The sequence below is a fragment of the Rhea pennata genome, chromosome 3 (assembly GCF_028389875.1).
Source record: "Rhea pennata isolate bPtePen1 chromosome 3, bPtePen1.pri, whole genome shotgun sequence".
Taxonomy (NCBI): domain Eukaryota; kingdom Metazoa; phylum Chordata; class Aves; order Rheiformes; family Rheidae; genus Rhea; species Rhea pennata.
The window spans coordinates 128,521,156-128,539,863 of NC_084665.1; the positions used below are offsets into that span (position 1 = coordinate 128,521,156).

Sequence of the window (18,708 nt, forward strand, 5' to 3'; positions counted from 1 at the left end):
AGAGCAAAGCTTCTGGGTGTCCCCCATGAAAGCGATCCAGGAACAATCTCCCCAGGTGCACCCATGGGTGATTTCCCAGCAGAGATGGAGCCCAGATGCCAGAAAGGAACTGGGTTTGAGCATCCACCCTTCTGCCCTGCTCACCTGGAAATGCCTTCGTCCCCCGGGAGCAGGCGAGGAGAAGTGTCTCCTGGCTGCCGTGCACTGGGCTGGGGTCTCCCTCTAGCCCTGCTCCAGGGCTGCCCGTGGGGCCGCGGGCTGGGAGAAGACCTCGCCCTGTCCTCTTGGGAAGGGTGTCCCAAAGCATCCCTTGAAAACGAGGGCCGCTGGATCTCGCTTGCTTTGAGCCTTGGCAAAGCACGGAGATCTCAGTCCTGTGTATTTTGGGGAAGGCCAAGGAGTTACTAACATTGCTCACTTCTGCGAAGAGGAATCATTCTTTCCGCAGCCGCCCTTATCTGTCCCCCCATCCATCCATCCGTCCATCCATCCACAGAAGCGCTCGATTTCCCTTCTCAGTCAATAGGGAAACAACTTGCTCTGCAGCGGCACCGAGCGCTCTTGCTCGCGCGTACGCGGCGCCTGCCCCAAGCCTGCCCTGCGAGCCGGCAGCCGTCTCCGCACGCCGTGCAACGACCCGGAGGGGCTCCTGCTTTCACCCCTGGAGCCAAGGGGGTTCCTGGAAAGCCCCCAGCCCTGCCAAAGGGAAGACGTGGATTTTTGTAAACAGGGAGCTGCTGTGGGTTAAATTCCTAAGTGCCATGGTAAAAGCAAGAAACCCTCATTAGCTCGTCGTTATCTTTTGTGCAATTTTCAACTTGCGGCGGGGCTGATGGATAGGTGGGTGGTGAAAGGGCTGGGAAACAAAAGGAGAAACAACAGCCACTGCCTGAGCTGAGGCGAGAATTACGGCTGCTCCCGGCACCCAAACGCGCCGGGAAGTGCAAAAGCGACGCTGGGGGGGCTGCTTCTGCCTGCTCCCTCTTTGGGCTCGATTATACCGAAGAAAGTTGGGGATTTCAGGCTTGAGGCGGCTTCGGAGACGCCCCGCAAGGCACTCGCATCCTTGCAGACCGCTGTGAGCCGCACGGCTTTCCAGCAGGGATGCAGACCCTCCCCCCAGCCCCCCGGGCGGCTGCTAGCGGCTCAAGGACGGACCCCACGAGCAGAGGATGCTTACGGATGCGGGAGCCCGGCTAAGCTCTCCGGAGCCGACCCCCGACAGAGAGGCGGCAGCAATCGGGAACTTGCAGAGAGCAGCAGCGATCGCAGTGCCGATACGTCCGTCTGCTCCTCCGCTTGGATTTAAAAGGCTGGGAGATCTTCTTCAGGCAGGAACTTCGTGCATGGCTGGGAAACTTTCCCTGCCGCTGCATTCCCGTCCCTCCGAAACCCTGGGGCACAGCACTCCTGCCCTCCCCACCGTGCAAAGACCGGGGGAGCCCCCTTACCTGCGGCGGGGACAGCGAGGAGGGGTCCTGGGGGCGCCGAGCTCCCTCCCGCGGCGCCGCGCCGGCCGAGGCGCCGGGGCTGCTCCGGCGAGGACTGGGCTCCGGCAAGGGCTGTCGCGGCTCTTACTCGAGCCGGAGCCGGTGACGACAGGGGCTGGGGGAGGAGGGAGGGCCGCGGCGAGAGCGGTCGGGGCAGGCGAAGGCGGGGAGGTCCGGGGGGACGTCGAGGAGGGCGGCTGCCACTGCCGTCAGCCTGGGGGCCGCTGCAGAGCCGCTTCCCCAGGATGGGGGCCTCCTGCGAGGCGCCGATCGGCCAGGGAACGGGCAAGGGGACGTCTTCGGCCTCGTGCGAGGATGGGGCGCCGCGTGGGGAAGGGGCTCCCTGCGCTGCCGCTGCTCCTGGGGAACCTGCTGGGCCTGGGGTTGTCCCGGGCTGGGGGGGGGTTGGGGGTGCCGGGGGCAGGGTAGCCCCGGGGAGCGCGGACGTCCCCCGGCCCTGGCTCCGCGGGGGCTACTCGCACTGGGAATCGGGGCTCAGAGGTCTCGTCACCCCCCTCCACCTCCCCACCAGGCTCTGGAGCTTCCCGGCACCTCCCAGAGCAGCGCTTGGAGCCCACACTGCCATGAGGATGGTTGCAAGGTGAGGAAGGCAAAGGCAGGGCCACGTCTTGCATCCCCCTCCCAGAGGTCCTTTTCCCCTGTGCACGCGCGGCCGAGCACTGAGTCACCCCTGCCTGGCTGAGGGGTCTGCAAATGCGGGATGGGCACAGGCACGGGGCCAGAATGGGGTCCGTGGGCTGCAAACGCAGGATGAGGATCAGCATGGGGCCTGGATGGGGCCTGCAGGGCACAAATGCAGGATGGGGACTGAGATGGAGTCAGCGAGGTGCAAACATGGGATGGGGACTGGCATGGGACCAACATGGGACCGAGATGGTGTCCGTAGGGTGCAAATGTGGGATGGGAACCAGCTTGGAACACGGACCACCAAATCACAGAACACCTGAGGTTGGCAGGGACCTCTGGAGATCATCTAGATCTGCTCCAGCCCTGCTCCAGCACGATCACCTAGAGCACCTTGCCCAGGACCCTGTCCAGATGGCTTTTGAATAGCTCCAAGGATGGAGACTGCACAGCCTCGCTGGGCAACCTGCTCCAGTGCTCTGTTACTCTCACAGTGAAGTTCTTCCTCATGTTCAGACAGAACTTCCTACGTTTCAGTTTGTGCCCATTGCCTGTCATCCTTTCACTAGGCACCACCGAAAAGAGTCTGGGATGGGATCTGCAGAGTGTGAACATGGGATGGGGTCCATGAGGCGCAAACACGGGATGAGGACTACCATGAAACTGGGATAGAGCCTGCAGGGTGCAAACGTGGGATGGGGACCACCATGGGACCAGGACAGGGCTACTTTGAGAGGGAGAACGGTTCTCCAGCTGCAGGAGGATGGGGAACACCAATCTCCCCCCCCCCCCCCCCCGCTTCCCCAACCTCCTGGGTGAAGACTCAGCTCTCTCCCCAGAGCTGCCTCTCTCCTTCCTGCCTGCTAGGAAATCTAATGCGTAACCTCCGCATCCCTTCCTGCAAATGAAGCCCAGGGCTGCAATTTCAAGCCCTGGGGGACCTGGAGAATCGTTTGCTTCCTTCCTTTTGGGAGATGAACGAGGAGGCGGACTGCAGCGTGGAGGGGGCCTGGATTTGCCGCTCCCCCCGGCCGCGCTGTCCGATGCAGGACCCCATCCTGGGTTCCTCTGCGCGGCCCTGGCTGAGGTCGGGGGCAGGAGGGACCGGAGTCCGCCGGGAAAAGCCGGCGCTGCAAGCGCCTGCGCGGCGCCCCGCGCTCCCGGCTGGGAACATCGGGACGAATTAATTAGACGAGGAAAAAAATAGAAAAAAATAAAAAAAAAAAAGCAAAGCCAACTCCATTGATTCGCTGGGAAGGGGGGGGAGAAGCAGGAGCGGAGCGACCCAGAGGCTCCCGGGAGCGGCGGCGGCTGCGGAGGGGCGGGCCGTGGGCGGCGGGCGGCCGCGCCGTCTCCCGTCGGCGGCTCCGCGCGGGGCGCTGCTGAAGCCCGAGGTTTCGCGCCGGGTCGGCGGCGACGCAAGCGCCGAGACGAGGCGCCGCGGGGCGAGGGGAGGGCGGCGGCGTGGCGGAGCGTCCCCGGAGCGCGGCAGGGGCTTTCTCCTCCGCCGCCCGGCTCCTAGGGCTCCGCGGCGGCCCAGGCGGCCGAGCGCCGCAGGCGCTGGCTCAGCTCGGCTTGCAGGCGGCGGGAGGCGGCGTCGAGGCGCCCGGCGAGGCGCCCGGCGAGCCGCAGCGCCTGCGCCAGCGCCCGCGCGCCCGCCCGCAGCCTGCCGGGGCCGGGCAGCGTCAGCGGGCGCCGCCGCGGCCCCCGCCAGCCCGCCCGCCCCGACGCCCTCGCGGCGCGGCTCGGCCGCGCTAACCCCGTCTAAGCGTTGAGCTGGGGAGCGGGCTGCTCGCCTAACCCCAGGTGAAACGCGAGGACGGAGGAGCGGGGCGCGCTGCGAAGGCCTGGGGGCTGCCGGTGGTGCTGGGCGCCCTCGGCGAGCCCGCTGCTGCTCCCACCCGGGGCGTTCGGGGTCCTTCACCCTCCCACGGGCTTCCCCTCCGGCAAGCAGGAGCAGCATCTCCCACCCGCGTCCCTGGCTCGCCCCCGCACCCCCAGCTCCGGCGGCAGCTCGGACACTTACTTCTGCCTCTTCTCTGCCACTTGCGGGTGATCGGCTTGGGCCACGTGCGCCTCCAGCTCCCTGCGGACGTTGTCCAGGCTCTCCTGAAACTCCAGGTTAGCCCCGTGGATGGCAGGCAACGCCTCCGCGATGATATCCTGGTACCGCGCCGCGCCGTCCTCCAGCTTCGCCGCGGTCTCCACCTCCCTCAGGCTGGCCCTGGTGTCCTCCAGCAGGTTCTTGAGATGGTCCAGCTCGTCCCGGGTGGCGGCGGACGGAGGCGGCCCGCCGGAGCCGCACGGGCTGGGGGTGCGGAAGGTGAGGCCGCAGCGCCCGGCGTCTTCGCGGGGGTCCCCCGCCTCGGCGAGGTAGCGCCCGGCCTCGTCCGCCCGGAGCGCCGGGGCCGCGCCGACGTCGTCCTGCCGGCGCGAGCCGCCGGCCGCGGGCACCAGCGCCCACAGCCCGACCGCGACGACGAAGCGCCAGGCGCCCCGGGGCCCCATGGCGTCCTGGGATGGGGGGAGATGAGGAGCTGAGCGCCCCGAGACGCTGCGCCCGACGGCCGGGCGCAAACCCGCCTCCGCGGTTCCCAGCCCCGGATCGCGCCGGGCGGCCGCGGAGAGGACGGGAAAGGCTCCTCGCGCGGAGCGTCCTCGGCCGGACACGGCTCTTGGAGACCCTGCGGGTCCCCGCCGGGCTCGGGCGTCCCCCGCCGACGGCTGAGCCCGCATGGAGAGGGTTTGGGAGAGACCGAGGTGCCCGCTGGGGTCCCCCCAACCCGCTGCCCACCCCGTCCCCGTCCCGGGGGCCCCCGGCAGCGCCCCTCGCCGCTCCTCAGCTCCGGGAAAGCCGGAGGTGCCAGGGCCGGCGGGGACGCAGGCGGTCGGGCTCTTCCCAAAACCGCGGCGGCGCCGGTGCCGGATCCCGCCGGCGGGGGAGCTAAAAGGCAGAGGTCGAGCCCGGCGCCGCTCCGAGCTGGCCCGGCCTCGGCAAGGCGTCGCCGCGCTGGCATTTCGCTGGCATTCCCAAAGCGGCGCTGGAAGCGGCGGCTGGGCCGTTTCTGCTCCTCTTCCCACGCTGAGCGGTTTTGGCTTCGTTTGCTCCCAAGGAAATAGCAACAAGAGCTCCAGGCCAGCAAGGCGCTGCCTTCCCCTGTCCCCCCCCAGACAGACCCCAAATCCCCGTGTTTTTACCACGGGGTGGGGGGGGGGGGCAGGAACAGCTCCCGTTATCCGTGCAGCACCGTGCGCGGGGGCTGGAGGCTGCAGCAGCGGCGGCGCCCGAGCTGCTCCCCATCCCCGCGTGTCCCCGTCTCCCGTCACCGTTGCCCAAAACACGGCTCCGGGTCCCTCGCCGCGGGATGGGGGGAGGATCGGGATCGCGCTGCGCCAGCGGGGAAACCGAGGCACGGCGGCGGCACCTCCGCGCGCCCCTGGCCTTCGCTCGACGGGACCGCGGGGCGCCCCGAGCTTCCGCAGCCTCCCCTCCCTCGGCCTCCCGCTCCCCGCCGCGGACCCGCTCACCGCGGCCGAGCGCTCAGCGACCCCCTTCCGCGGCGGCAGCGGCGGCGGCGGCGGCGGCGGCAGCAGCGCAGCCTTATCCCGGCGCCGGGAAGCAGCGGCGGCGGCGGCAGCGCAGGGCCGGCCCCGCTGGCTGCAGACACACGCGCACACGCACATGCACGCACACGCGCCGGGCGCGCGGCCCAGGCACGCCGTCCGCCCGCCGAGCCAGGAGCCTCTGCCCAGGGGTTGGGTGCTTTTAGGGCAGAAAGAGCAGGTTTCGGGCCACCTGGCCGCATACATCGTGCCTGCCTGGGGCGCTTGCTAAGGGGCGGGGGGATGTTTTTCCCCTTTTCTGCCCCCGAATTAACTGCCTTCCAGAGGCAGAGGCGGTGGCAGGTCACCGGGTGCCCCCGTCCTCGCGCCCCCTCCGTGCATCTCTCCCCCCAGTTCGCTTTAAGCCCCCTTGGGCCGCTTCAGTGCTCCTGGAGGCAGCATCCGCTTTCCCCAAACCAGGGATTTCCATAGAAAGCACCAGCTGCCGCCTCCAAGACGCCCCAGAGCCCACCCAGGAGAGGGCAGCAAGCAGCAGAGAGCCACGATGACGGCAGGCCTGGACGGCTCTGCTGGGAGCCAGGGGCAAAAATCATTTTTATTATAAAAAAGGAAGAACTATTAGCCGGCCCCTCGTCAGCGGAGTAACGAAGCACACAGATTTGATTAGCGGGCGCTGCTGCATCCTGGGGTGCCGGAGGAGCCCGGAGGGCACCGGGGGAGGCCAGAGGCTCGCCAGAATTAGCAGAAAAGGAGATTATGGGGGAGAAAAAAAACCCGCCCGCCCGGTTGCAAGCGGTGGGGGGGGGGAGGGGGAGGACAGAGGGGAACGGCTCTAGGACCCAGGGCGGCGCAGAGGGCGTGGCCTGGCGGTGAGGGGCGTGGCCCCGCCGTGGGGGCGTGGCCTGGGCGCGGCGGCCGCTCGCGGGGTCGCCGGTTCGAGCCCCGGTGTTGGCCTCGGTGCGGGCGGCCATGGCGCGGCGGGCTGTGCTGTTCGACTTGGGCGGCGTGCTCTTCGGGCCCGGCCTGCAGCACTTCCTGGGCTCCTGCGAGCGGGATTCCGCCCTGCCCAGGTACGGCCCGGCCCGGCCCGGCCCGGCGCGGGTTGCGCGACGCGGGCCTGCGCGGCGGCGCCTCGCCCGCCCGCCCGCGCGACCCCTGGCCGCAGCCCCGCCGGAGACCCGTGGAGACGAGGCGGCGATGCTGTGTGTGCGGCGCCCGCCCGCACCCCGCGAAGCGGCTGCGACGGGGCGGGGGGCAGAGACCCCCGGGGGCCGCAGCGAGCCCCAGGTTGGGGTCGGGGCTGCCGGTTTGGGGTCCTGGCCTGAGGCTGGGGGGCAGGTTGGGGGGCTCCAGGCTTGGACCCGCGGTTCAGCGGGGGGGCCCGGACCAAGATCTGGCATGTAGGTCGGGGGTCTGTGGCAGGGCTTGGGGACACAGCCTGGGGGGGGGAGACCGGCAGGTGGTCCAAGGCATCCCCGACCCCCTGGGCCATGCAGGGGGGGGGACATACAGGGGACCCTCCTCACTCCCCTGCGTTTGGTCCCTTCCTCTGAAGAGCCAGGACTCGGAAAGGCCCTGGGAGCCCCCGACCCTCGGGAGAGGGACAGAGAGCTAAAAACATAAATAAAATAAATAAACAAAAAATGCTGGAGGATGCAGAGCGGAGGGAGCAGTAAATTCTTCGATTATCAGGCGATAAAACACTTCTGGCTTTGCGTTATAAAAAAAGGCAGCAACAATCTTGTTGGAACATACCACGCCGCTTTATTTTTAAGCGAGTCGCGCTCCTGTCGGCTTGGCGCAGCGCTCTGTCCTGCAGCCAGCAGCTATAACCGTGTTTTATTGCTGCTGAGAATGCCTTCTGTGAGCCTGTGTAGGGTGAATTATTTTCCCTTCGCTGGAGCCTGCAAAATGCCTTGCTCTTCGCATTTTTTTGTCCCGTCAAATCTCGCTGTTTATGTGTTTGAGAGGCTTCTGCAGAGCAAAATAATTGAGCTGCCATGGGAAATAAATGGACAGAGCTGAGGCAAACGTCTCCTGTTCCCTTAATTGAGGTGGTGCTCTGGACTCTTACAGGGAAGCAGGGAGCAGGACGGACTTTCGCTGCTGGTGGGACGTGCAGCCCCCATGCACGAAGCCAGAAAGGAAGAGCTGTGCTCCGACTAACGTGTTGTTAAATATCCATTTAAATACTAAATAACAGCATTTTAAGGGCTGACTCGTAGGTGTGGGCCTGCACACCCGTGCCTACGTCTAGGAGGTGCAAGGGGGTGCTCCCCGCCAGAAGGTGGGGCAGATCCGCCGCCAGAAGGTGGGCACCAAAGCACGGGCATGGCTTGTGCTCGTGGTTAAAGCCGTTCGGAGCAGCACTGCAACCGTTTGAGCTGCCGGTTTCCAAGTGGAAAATTCCTAATAAAAGACAAAGGGAGCAAAGCGATGTTGACAGGGGAAAAATTAGGCAAGCTCTCCGCTCGTGCCTCCCTCTCCCCGCAGCGCCGGGCGCCTCCTTCCTCCCCAGCCACCCCGCTGACCGACCTCTCTCTTCACGTCTTCCTAGGAACTTCTTGCAGAAGGTGATGCTCGACGGCGGCAGCGACGGCCCGTTGGGCAAGGCGATGAGGGGGCAGATCAGCTTGTCCCAGGTGAGCGGGCGGCTGGGGAAGAGCCGCCGGCGAGGCCTCCCGCGCCCGCCTGACCCCCGGCGCGTTCCCCAGCTGTGCTCGGAGACGCAGGAGGGCTGCGGGAAGCACGCCGCCGCCGCGGGGGTCCCGCTCCCGGAGACGTTCTCCGTCGCCCAGGCTTTCGAGAGCGCGGCGGCCGAAGGGAGGATCAACGGGCCGCTGCTGCGGGCCGCCGCGGCGCTCCGGAGGAACGGTGGGCGCCCGGCGCGGCGCGGGGAGCGCGATGCCCAAGGGCGGCTTCTCCCCGCTGCCGCGCGCGGGCTGGAAACGCGCCGGCGCTGGGAGCCGGGGGTGGGGGTGTTTGGGGTGGGGTGGGGGCTTCCCTTGCAGGGCAAATCTGGAATGAGCTCAACAGCCAGCCGCAAAAGCAAAGGAGACTCCACGTTGCAATTCATGGGAAACTTGGGGTTTGGTTTGATTTCTTTTCTTTTTTTTTCCCCCCCCCCAACGGCGTCTCAAATCTTGCTGGTTTTCCCAGCTCTGTTGCTAAAATCGCGGAGGCCGGACGGGCGCGCTCGCTCCGGCGGGGGCGAACCAAAGCCGTTCGCCTGCGTCCTGGCTCCGTTAGGCTGCGAAGCTCCGAGCAGTGCGTCTGCTTTTGCCCCGGAGAAACGAGAGGCGACACCGAACGCTCGCTTGAGAGCCCAGGTGGGAGAAGAAGCAAGGTTTCTCCCCAACCCCCCCGCTATTAATAGCCCGCTCTGCCTCCTCCTAGGATTTAAGACCTGCGTCTTGACAAATAACTGGATTGACGACAGCGCCGGGAGGCACTTCACGGCCGCCTTGATGAACGTCTTGCGGAGACATTTCGACCTGGTGATCGAGTCGTGCCGAGTGGGAATGCAGAAGCCCGACCCGGGAATCTACCGCTCCGCGCTGGAGGCGCTGCAGGCGCAGCCGCACGAGGTGCCGGCACCGCCACTCGTGCCCGCGGCGCCTGAGCGTTTCGAGAAGGGGCTTGGTCAAAGCCAGCTCCAGCTCGTCCCGTGGCTGCTGACCCCGCTCCTCTCCGGCCTAACCGCAGGTGATCTTCCTGGATGACGTCGGTGAGAACTTGAAGCCGGCCCAGCAGATGGGCATGGCCACCATCCTGGTGAGGGACACGGAAACCGCCCTGAAGGAGCTGCAGGAGCTCTCTGGAGTGCAGGCAGGTGGTGGGGATGGGTGCCCTGCTCTCCCGCGTCCCGCTGCCAGCGGAGCAGCTAGATTCTCTTCTCCGAAGCCAGGAGCAATGACCTTAGATTCTGCTTCATGGGGTTCGGGGAGGTTTTGTGCACCTTTGCATGGCTCTAGCCCAGTGGAAAGGTGGAGGAACTGGACAAGTCCTTCGGTAAACGTGGCCTTGCCTCCAGACTTGCTGCAGCGTAGCAGAGGGGTGTCTCAGGACGTGGAAGAGCTCTAAGGAGCTGTCAGAGCAGCTAGTGATCACCCCAGAGCCGATCCCCGGTGGGAGCTGTTTGAATTGCCCTACTCCGAGATCCAGTGTGGGCATCAGGGATGAGAGGTGGAGCTGTGGATTTTAAAAGCTGGTGGGAAGAGGCAGCAGGACGGGCGAAGGCAGGGAGCGCCGAGACGTGCTGCGAGATGAGCCCCGGAGCGCTGCTCCCCCTGGCTCCCGGCAGGACCGGCCGTGGTGCTCCCGAGCGCTTTCCTAACAGCGGTCGGACCGCGCTCGGCCGGACGCAGCTTCCCCCCGCGTCTGCAACAGCCGTGCGGTGCAGGGTCGCTCCCGCCCCTGCCCGCGGCTCTCCGCGCTTCGCGGCTCCCCTGGCTTCCCTGCCTGCCGGCTGCAGCGATCGCTCCGCAACCTTTGCTCCCGCTGGCCCTGCGTGCACCAGGGAGATAAAACTACAAACGTAGCATAAAGCCACTCTCTGCCTGCAAACCCCCACAGCGCCGGTGAAATACAAAGCGCGGCGCAGCGTTCCCAGCAGCTCCGGCGCTTGGCGGCTGGTGGCACGCAGCAGCCACGTGAGCGTGGGCTTATTGCTGACCGATGCTCCGGCTGCTATCTAGAGCTCCCTGCCATCTGCCCCTTGTCTCTGCCTGTTATTTCTTGTTTTCGGCTTTGCTGCTGTGCTGAAGGATCTTTGGTTGGTTGTGCGTAATGCGAGGCGGCCCTGCCTCGTGATTGGGCTTCTGGGTCTGGCCATGGTACGGCGGTGCTGATGCAGGACTTTCAGATAGGCATGAGGCCTCTGTGGCATTCAAAGCCAACGAGATTGGGACTCTGAACTCAGCTGTAAACTCTAGCAAATCCTGCCAGAACCCTGCTAAGCTCATCCTGTGTGCAAGCAATGGGTCACGTCCGTCGCAAAGGCGCAGGCCTCCCAGCGGAAGCAGGGCTGGCTGAGCAGGCGGGGAGGCAGAGAAATCCTGCTCCAATGCAAACACCATGCACTTGCTGTGCTCCAGAGCAGCTGCAATATTTGCCCTGGAAATCAGCTTGCCTTCTTTGCCCCGTAGCTTCTGGGCCAGGAGGAGATGCTGCCGACGGCCTGCGATCCGATCAACATAAGCCATGGATATGTGCCGATCAGGGTAGGGTGGAGGGAGCTGCCTTGGTGCTGGGCAGCTTGAGCGCTCTGGAGAGCGAGGGCTGAAGGAGCCGGAGGTGAGGGAGAGGATGTCGGGTCCCACGCAGGGATACTTCAGGCGCTGGTTGAAAGTGCTGTAGGGTTGTCTACCCTCATGCACGATCTTCTGTCTTCACCTGAGCTGCTCCCGGAGGGGTTGTGCAGAGCCACCTGGTCGTTCAGATGTTCTCCATCCCCCCGGGTGCCAAAATCTGCTGGTGTGGCTCAGGGGAGGTCGGGTAAACCAGCTGGGAGCAGGGTCATGGGCTCCGAAGCCTTGGGGCTGAGCCGTGTGCAGGTGGTGGGTTCGGAGGGTGGGATTAAGCTGAGCTGCGTGCTGTTGGTAAGGGCTCTCTGTCCCCTCTGCAGCCCGGGGTCCAGCTGCACTTCGTGGAGATGGGGCAAGGCCCCGTCGTGTGCCTCTTCCACGGCTTTCCTGAATCCTGGTTCTCCTGGAGGTATCAGGTAACAGGCAGGTGCCCACCCCGAGAGGAGATGGGTGGGAGGAAGGGCATGGCCAACCTTGTGTGGAGGCAACTGGCTTCTCATCCCTCTGCCCCTCACTTCCATCTCTTGCTTCCTGCAACCTGCCATCAGCGCATTTGCCGCTGGCCTTGGCCACCTGAGAGCAGTTTCCAGGTCCTAGAAGAGCGGCAGGGACTTCTGCTTGCCCAGAGTTGTTTCAGCAGACAGATAGACCTTGTAGCATTAGTAGTAGCATCTGCTCCATGCCAACCCTCCATCCTTCTGCTTCAAGAAGTCTTAAGAAATTGGCTGAGTGTGATCCACTGGTGTGCCGGCTGCTCCTGAGGAGCTGGCAGCGTGATGCCCTGCAGGGGAGAGGGGCTGGTGGCATGCAGCCCTTGCTCCCGTGCAGCCCTGGGATCCCCTGGGCTGCCTCTCCAGCCTGTCTGAGCTTTGAAGGAAACGGGACGCAGCCCTGGCGTGTTCATAGCCCTGTACTATGTCTTCACCAGCCCACGTTTGGCCTTAAAACCTTTCGGAGGGTGTCTGTAGCGGGCGTTACTAGCCCGCTGTTACGTGGACAAGTGTGGCTGAGTGGCTCGAGGGGAGAGGGAGGTCCTCGAGGGCTGTGTTTTCTGAAGGTGCCCGTTGCTTTCCTAGATCCCAGCTCTGGCTGATGCTGGCTTCCGGGTCATCGCGTTGGAGATGAAGGGCTATGGGGAATCCACGGCTCCGCCGGGTGAGTTGGGTGCGTCCGAGGAGCAGCTGAGACGTTCCGGCCCTCCTGCACCTGGGAGGGTTTTGGCCTGAGACAAACCCAGCAGCGTCCTGGTGAAACCACTGGCCCGGCAGCGACGTTCTGGGCGCCGCTCCGACGCGGCGACGCCTCCCCCTCGCCGCCTTCCTCTTCGCAGCGATGCCGACCGGCGCCGTCCTGCGCGTCAGCCCGCAGGCAGCCGGCGCTGACTTTTTTTTCTCTTGCCGCCTCCTCCCTTTCTGCTTTGCTTGAGGCTTTCACACAGCTCTGACCCAGCAGTCGAGAGGCTGCAAGTACGAGCCTGGCTCTGCCGGAGGCTGCAGACGGCACCGTCAGGCGCAGCGGATTCCTCTCGTTCAAGTGGCTCTTCTGGCTTCGGGGCGCTTGCGCGTCGCTCGGGCGGTGAACACCCCTGAGAAGCGTCAGCGCGGAGCAGCGGCGCGGCCGGCTGCTTCGAGCCCTTTTGCTGGGGGCTCAGCCGTCCTCGTTAGCGGATCGCTCCTTCATTAGCTCCGTGGCGCTGCCAAGGGTGGGCACTGGGCCAGGCTTGCTGGAGTGGCACGGGCAGCCAAGAGCCAGCGGGTGGCACTGGCTGAGGTGCCCGATTCCCGTCGGCTTTCTCCAAGAGCCTGGCAAGTGAGGTCTCCCCGTCCCCCGTGCTCCCTGGGAACGTGGGGGACTTGGGCACTGCCACCAATACCGACAGTGGCATCCTCAACTCATCTAAAGGCTGGATGTTACCCGAGATGTGACTGAGGCAATGGGAGACGGTGAGAGCAATCTAGCAGGTTTCGCCTCCTTGGAAATGTGTGGGTGCTAAAATAATGCAAATTATATCTTTCTTGCAGACATAGAAGAATATTCCCAGGAGGTGATATGCAAGGTGAGAAGCCGTAGTAGAATTACACAACCAAAATGAATTGGTGCATGCTGGGAGACTGCGGCTGCAGTGAAGGCTTGGACTGTGCATCGCTGGGAGTGGTGGGAAAGCACTGGGGGGAGGTGGGGGGGACACAGGGGAAGTCTGCGGGCTGCTCTCCCCCCGGGCCGGGTAATTCACCTAGCCCGGGCAGCAGGGCACGTGCTGTTCCGGTTGAGCTGTGGCGTGGGTGTCCCAGATCGGGCCTTCGGCCGCGGTGTGAAACCCGGGGAGATCTTGCGCAATGTGAGCTCATTGCTTTCAAAATACCTGTGTAGGTGTAGGGTGGGGTTCAGAGGAGGCTTGCAGGTGTGCTCAGAGGATGCGTTGTCCCTATCAGTTCCCTGAATCCCAGCGCAGCGCCTTCCTTTCCATCCCCTCCCTTCTGCTCTGTCCTAAAGCTGCCAGGATCTGTGGTGTCCTGCGCTGGGGATGGGGGGTGCTCTGGGGCAGCGTGGGTGCCCCGGGCATGCAGCAAAGGCAGTGGTAGGGCATGGTGCCGGAGAAGAGGTCTGACTCTTTCTCTCCTCTCCTCCTTTGCACAGGATCTGGCAGCTTTCCTGGACAAACTGGTGAGAAACCCCCTGTGGTCCGTCCTTCCCTCCTGCCAAGGTTGGGGTGTGCGTCTCCGCCCGCCTGCCCGTGGAAAGCAGATGCTCACTTTTCTCCTTTGCTTCCCTCCTGGGTCCTGCCCGGGTAGTGCCCCCGTCTCTCCCCTTGCCACGTGGGTGTAGTTGGGGTCCGACTTTGATGGAGCAGCTCCTGAGCTCTCTGGTTCTGCCTGCGGCAGAGGTTTTATGGCAGCCCTGGTGAAAACTCTTGCTGCAACCACAGTTGCAGCACCAACGCGTAAATCCTAGTTTGTGTCTGTGTCAACTCATGTTTTTAAAGTCAAAATGCAGCAAGCGCCGTGTGCCCGTGACGTGGACACAGGCGTGCGCAGAGGGCTCCGGCTGGCAGGGCTCCTGCTACCTGGCAGCTGTAAAGGGAGCCAAGCTTTGACTTTCCACTGGCCGTGGATGGGATTTTTTTGAGGTGGGCATGTTCATACAGCCCAGAGTCCACGGTGGAGACCACACTAGGCATTCTTGGGAAGAGGCTGCATTAGGTCCTGCACTGAGATGCCTTCTCAAGGGCCTCCTGTCCTTGCTGAGGACAGGGAAACCAGCTGGCTAGGTCTATAGCTCGGCAGTGTTTTTGTTGGAGCAGGGAAGAGAGAAGAGGTGTCTGAGGCAGTAACCAGCGCTTCCAGATTGCGTAGTGGGATGTTGTTTTCTGTCTTTCTGTATTTCTCTTGGACAAAATTGGGTAGGAGTTTCCCATCAGTGCTTGGAGACAGAATAGTTCTTCTGCTATTAGACAAATATCTGACTGTTGTGCATCGGCTGTGCTCCGAACCGGTTGTGTTGGTGTGCGTGTGCCTTCCTCCATGGGATCGTTGTCCCGAGCTGTCTGGCAGTGGGAGTTGCAAGGAAAACACGGCCTCGGTGATCTCTGTAGCTCTCTCGTCTCTCATCCCCCTTCAAATCACGGCTGTATAAAAGGCAGCTCCCGAGTGACTTGCAGAGCAGCTGGGTGGATGCATGGATTAATTCTGCCTCTCGGCAAAGATGATATCTGGTGTCGGTGCGGTGTCTGATACGTCCTCTGCTGAAGGCCAACGGAGCTGCATTTGCATTTGCATGAGAGATGGAGATGACGATCTCGGTCTCTTCGCTCTTCCCCCAGCAATTATCCTTGCACCGTTTCCATACCGTGATGAGCGGTACGGCCCAGGTGCGAGACCCTCGTCACCAGCGTGTGTTGCCCTCGGTCCCCCTGCCCTCCGCGAGCCCGCGGTCCCCGCGGGGCCTTGCAGCGACGGGGCCTGGCGCAGGCGGGGTGGCCTCCCTTGGCCGTGCCGGGGGCAGCGATGCCCGTCGCCTCGCATCCTCGCCCCCCCCCCCGGCCCTTCGTTAGGTGGCTGCGATCGCGCGGCGGGGGTGCCCGCAGGCGCCCCGGGTCCCCGGGGCTCTTTCCTTGCTGCGTTGTGAAATGCCTTCCGCAGGGGGTGAGTCCAGCTCTCGCAGATGGGCCCTTTGGGAAGTGCTCTGCTGCTCTTTAAAAAAAAAAAAAAGAAAGAAAGAAAGAAAAAAAGACAAAAGAACCAGAAAATACAGCTCAATCCTGATTTTGCGAAGGCTCCTCCTCCAGCCGCGTCTGTTCCGATGGTACTGACACCGGAGCGGAGCGAGACGCTGCCGGCCTCCTCCCCGCTCGCGGTCGGAAACGAGAGTTTCGGTGGCCGTAGCAGAGGTGTAATGGGATTTATGGAGCCTCGGGTACCGCTTCCCCGCGGGAGCGGGCAGGACGGGCAGGGGCCCCCACGGCTCGGAGGAGCCGGGCCGGCCCCGCGCAGGTGGACGCGAGCTTCGGGCGTGATGGGGGACGCCCCTGCCCTGGGCCAGGTGTCTTCTCCTGGGGTCGCTGGGGACGGGTACAGCCCCACGGGCACGGTGAGGTTGGGCACCTCTTGGTGGCCAGCGGCTCCTGACCTCCTCCCCGAAGGACCTTCGCTAGCCGTCCAGGCCGTCAGGGTGATGGGAGGCGTCTTGGGGACCTGCGCGAGCTCGGCGCGCCGTAGACGGGCTGCGCCGCTGCCGCCGCCTCCCGCCGCCCCCCTCTCGCCCCGGCAGGGCATCGCCCAGGCTGTGCTGGTCGGCCACGACTGGGGAGGCGCCGCGGCCTGGAACATGGCCCTCTTCTACCCCGAGAGAGTGAGGTGGGTCGGCGGTGATGGGCGAGCAGCGGAGCCCGGAAGCCCCCCGGGGCTCCATAACCCCGTTTCCGGGTTATTTTAGCCCCCGGTGGCCCGGAGCCGCCCTGACCGCTCCTCCCTTGCGTCCTAGAGCCGTGGCTTCGCTGAATACCCCCTACAGGCCCGCGGACCCCGGCGTGGACATCGTGGAGGCGATGAGGAGCATTCCCACCTTCGACTATCAGTTCTACTTCCAGGAGCCGGTGGGTTGCGGGCGGCTGCCGAGCTTCGGGCTCGACCTCGCGGACGCCCCGTTCCGAAGCTCGGCTGGAGGAGCGGCCGTGCCTCAGTTTCCCTCGCCCGCGTCGCATCGCGGAGGGACCCCAACGCTCCTGCTGCCGAACGGTGGCTCCCCCCCCGGGGCGGCTCCTCCCCGCAAACCCGCCGCGGTGGCGGCGGTCGGGAGCTGGAGGCTCCTCTCTTGCAGGGCGTCGCGGAGGCAGAGCTCGAGAAGGACATCGGCAGGACCCTGAAGGTCCTGATCCGCTCCGTCCACCAGGAGGTAGGCGCGGGGATGGTGCGGGGGGTTGTGGCCTGGGTTTTGGCACGGGAGGTGAGGGCCAAAGAGGGCAGATGGGCCTGGTGGGAGAGCAGAGCTCGGCAGCCGGGCTGCAGCCAGACTGGCTCGGGGGTGGGGGGGCAGCAAAGCCTGTGTTTACACAGCCACCATTAGGGACCAGAGTGAACACGCCCTTGCAAGCGGTGCAGGCCCCGCTCCTAAGTGCGGGTGCATGAGACCTCTGGCAAACTGCCCTGCTGGCAGAGGAGGAACGGCCCTTGGCCGGGACCGGCGCGGGCCGCCTCCGGGCGAGCGTTTTGCGCCGGTCCGGGAGCGCGCGGCGCCACCTGCAAGGGGGCACGCGGGGGCCCTTGCTGCCCCCCCGCCCCGGCACCGTCGCTGCGCGTCGCTTCGTTAACCTCCCGCTCGGGCTGGAAACGTCAGCGTCGTGCCGGAGCAGCTCGGGGGGGCCGGGGGCGTCGGTCCGTGGGGGGCCGGGGGGGTCAGTCCCTGGGGGGCCGGGGGGGTCGGTCCCCGGGGGGCCAGGGGGGGGTCGGTCCCCGGGGGATGGGGGGTTTCCTCCTCCCTTTCCTCGCAGGACCGCCTGCCGTTCGCGCCCAAGCTCTCCGGCGTCCTGCAGCGAGGTAAGGGACGAGCGGGGAGGGCAGCTCGGCGGAGCCCCCCCGCCGCGAGCGGGGCGCCCCAGCAGCCCGCCGCTGCGGCCGCCCCGCAGGAGGGCTGCTGGTCGGCTTCCCGGAAGACCCCCCGGCCAGCCGCATCCTGGGCGGCGCCGCACTCTCCTATTACGTCCAGCGGTTTGCAAAGTCCGGCTTCAGGTGAGCGCGCGGCCGGAGACCCCCCCCGCCTCCCCCCGCCCCGTGTGCGCGGCGGCGCCCGCTCCATCTCCCCCTCCTCCTGCCCTCCCAGGGGACCGCTGAACTGGTACCGCAACATGCGGCCCAACTGGCGCTGGGCGCTGTCGGCCGCGGGCAGGAAGGTAGGGCTGGCTTGGGGGGGGCGCACGGCGTGGGGCGCCCCGGCAAAGCCGCCGCCGCCTGCCCTGCGGCACCCTTGCAGGTCGCGGTGCCGGCGCTGATGGTCACCGCCGGAAAGGACGCCGTGCTGCGCCCCGGCATGAGCGAAGGCATGGAGCAGTGGGTGAGCGCCCGCGCCCCCCGCCACCGCCCCCCTTCCCAGGGAGGGGGGAATAAGGCTGGAAATCTGCCTCCCTCCACCCCCCACCCCTCGCCTTGCAGATCCCGCAGCTGAGCCGGGGCCACATCGAGGACTGCGGGCACTGGACGCAGATGGAGAGGTACCGGGAAACCGGGAGGGGAAAGAAAAAAACCCCAAATCCCAGAAAAAGGCTTCTCCCGCCTGAAGCGAGAGAATAAAATGCCGGGGGCGGGGTGGGGATGCTGCGCGCCAGGCAGCGAGGCGGGACGGGGGTCCGGAGCGGCGCTCCCGCTTCCCCAGCCCCGTTCCCGGGGCGCGGAGCCCGGATGCAGCCTCGGGACGTGGGCGCGAGGCCGGGGGCCGGCACCTCCTGCCAGGTTGGTTGCCTTCGTCGCAGGCCGGCGGCGCTGAACGGGATCCTCCTGGAGTGGCTGCGGAAGCTTCCCGACGGCGCGTCCCCGCCGAAGATCTCCCGGCTCTGAGCCGGGCCGGGGCGAGTCGCTGCCCCTTGGCCTCGCTTTGGCCCTTGGCGTTTAATTTTTTTAATTTTAATTTTTTTTTTTTTTGGATGATAGGTAGCAATTAGAGGGGGGTGGATTGTGCTGAGCCGGGGGCATCGTTCGCACGGATTCTCTGATGCCTCGTAGGAGGGCTGAGCTCACGTGGCGGCCTCTCCGCCGAGGCCGCGGCGGCACCCCGAGGGTTTATTCCCCGGAGCGCCGGCTCCGGCCGTGTTTGCGAGCGCCGGCACGGCTCGCCGGAGCCCGAGAAGCCCCGCCGGGCTCCCGAGCGCCCCGTGCCAGGCGTCACCCCACGAGCGGCGCGGGCGCCCCGGGATGGCTGCTTGTATTTCTGAGCAGAGGCGATCCGTGACATTTCGGCTCTATAAATCCAAATGTTCGCCCTGAGGAACAAAAAATTAATACCAGCCAGAGAAATCGTTACGTGTCCCCGGGGTAACGGAGACTCAGCAGCTCTGAGCGGCCCAGGCTTTTGGCAACGAATAAATCCGTCCAGGCAAACCTGATTACTTTTCTGATAGGGTTGGGAGTAATTGGCTGGAACCGCGGGCTGCGGCTGCGGGGTTTATAAGCTGCTTGATAATGCGTCTCGTGAAATCCAGCTGGGAATAAAGCCCT

The 18,708-nt window shown here is 65.3% G+C and overlaps 2 protein-coding genes across 2 annotated transcripts; one reads left to right on the forward strand and one right to left on the reverse strand.

Annotated features, from left to right (window-relative positions):
- Window positions 1-3,349: 3,349 nt before the first annotated feature.
- Window positions 3,350-5,687, reverse strand: LOC134139032 (uncharacterized). The gene is made up of 3 exons (XM_062573339.1): window positions 5,664-5,687; window positions 4,162-4,649; window positions 3,350-3,801 (listed from the first exon to the last, which is right to left on the reverse strand). Exons 2-3 carry the CDS (start codon window positions 4,641-4,643, stop codon window positions 3,654-3,656), a joined length of 630 nt encoding a protein of 209 aa, XP_062429323.1. The 5' UTR covers window positions 4,644-4,649; window positions 5,664-5,687; the 3' UTR covers window positions 3,350-3,653.
- A 927-nt stretch (window positions 5,688-6,614) lies between these two features.
- Window positions 6,615-18,135, forward strand: EPHX2 (epoxide hydrolase 2). The gene is made up of 19 exons (XM_062573334.1): window positions 6,615-6,769; window positions 8,257-8,341; window positions 8,414-8,573; window positions 9,096-9,286; window positions 9,405-9,527; window positions 10,847-10,921; window positions 11,326-11,421; window positions 12,082-12,160; window positions 13,027-13,061; window positions 13,643-13,669; window positions 15,773-15,858; window positions 15,986-16,097; window positions 16,322-16,396; window positions 16,992-17,037; window positions 17,127-17,229; window positions 17,321-17,390; window positions 17,471-17,551; window positions 17,650-17,708; window positions 17,967-18,135. The coding sequence occupies exons 1-19, from the start codon at window positions 6,669-6,671 to the stop codon at window positions 18,049-18,051; spliced, it is 1,689 nt and encodes a 562-aa protein (XP_062429318.1). The 5' UTR covers window positions 6,615-6,668; the 3' UTR covers window positions 18,052-18,135.
- The last annotated feature ends 573 nt before the right edge of the window (window positions 18,136-18,708 follow it).

Coding starts and splice junctions, on each gene's coding strand:
- LOC134139032 (XM_062573339.1), bottom strand. CDS start 4,643: ATGGGGCCCCGGGGCGCCTGGCGCTTCGTCGTCGCGGTCGGGCTGTGG. Junction 3,802..4,161: donor GTGGCAGAGAAGAGGCAGAA/GTAAGTGTCCGA, acceptor CGGCCCCGGCAG/GCTGCGGGCGGGCGCGCGGG.
- EPHX2 (XM_062573334.1), top strand. CDS start 6,669: ATGGCGCGGCGGGCTGTGCTGTTCGACTTGGGCGGCGTGCTCTTCGGG. Junction 6,770..8,256: donor CGGGATTCCGCCCTGCCCAG/GTACGGCCCGGC, acceptor ACGTCTTCCTAG/GAACTTCTTGCAGAAGGTGA. Junction 10,922..11,325: donor ATGGATATGTGCCGATCAGG/GTAGGGTGGAGG, acceptor TCCCCTCTGCAG/CCCGGGGTCCAGCTGCACTT.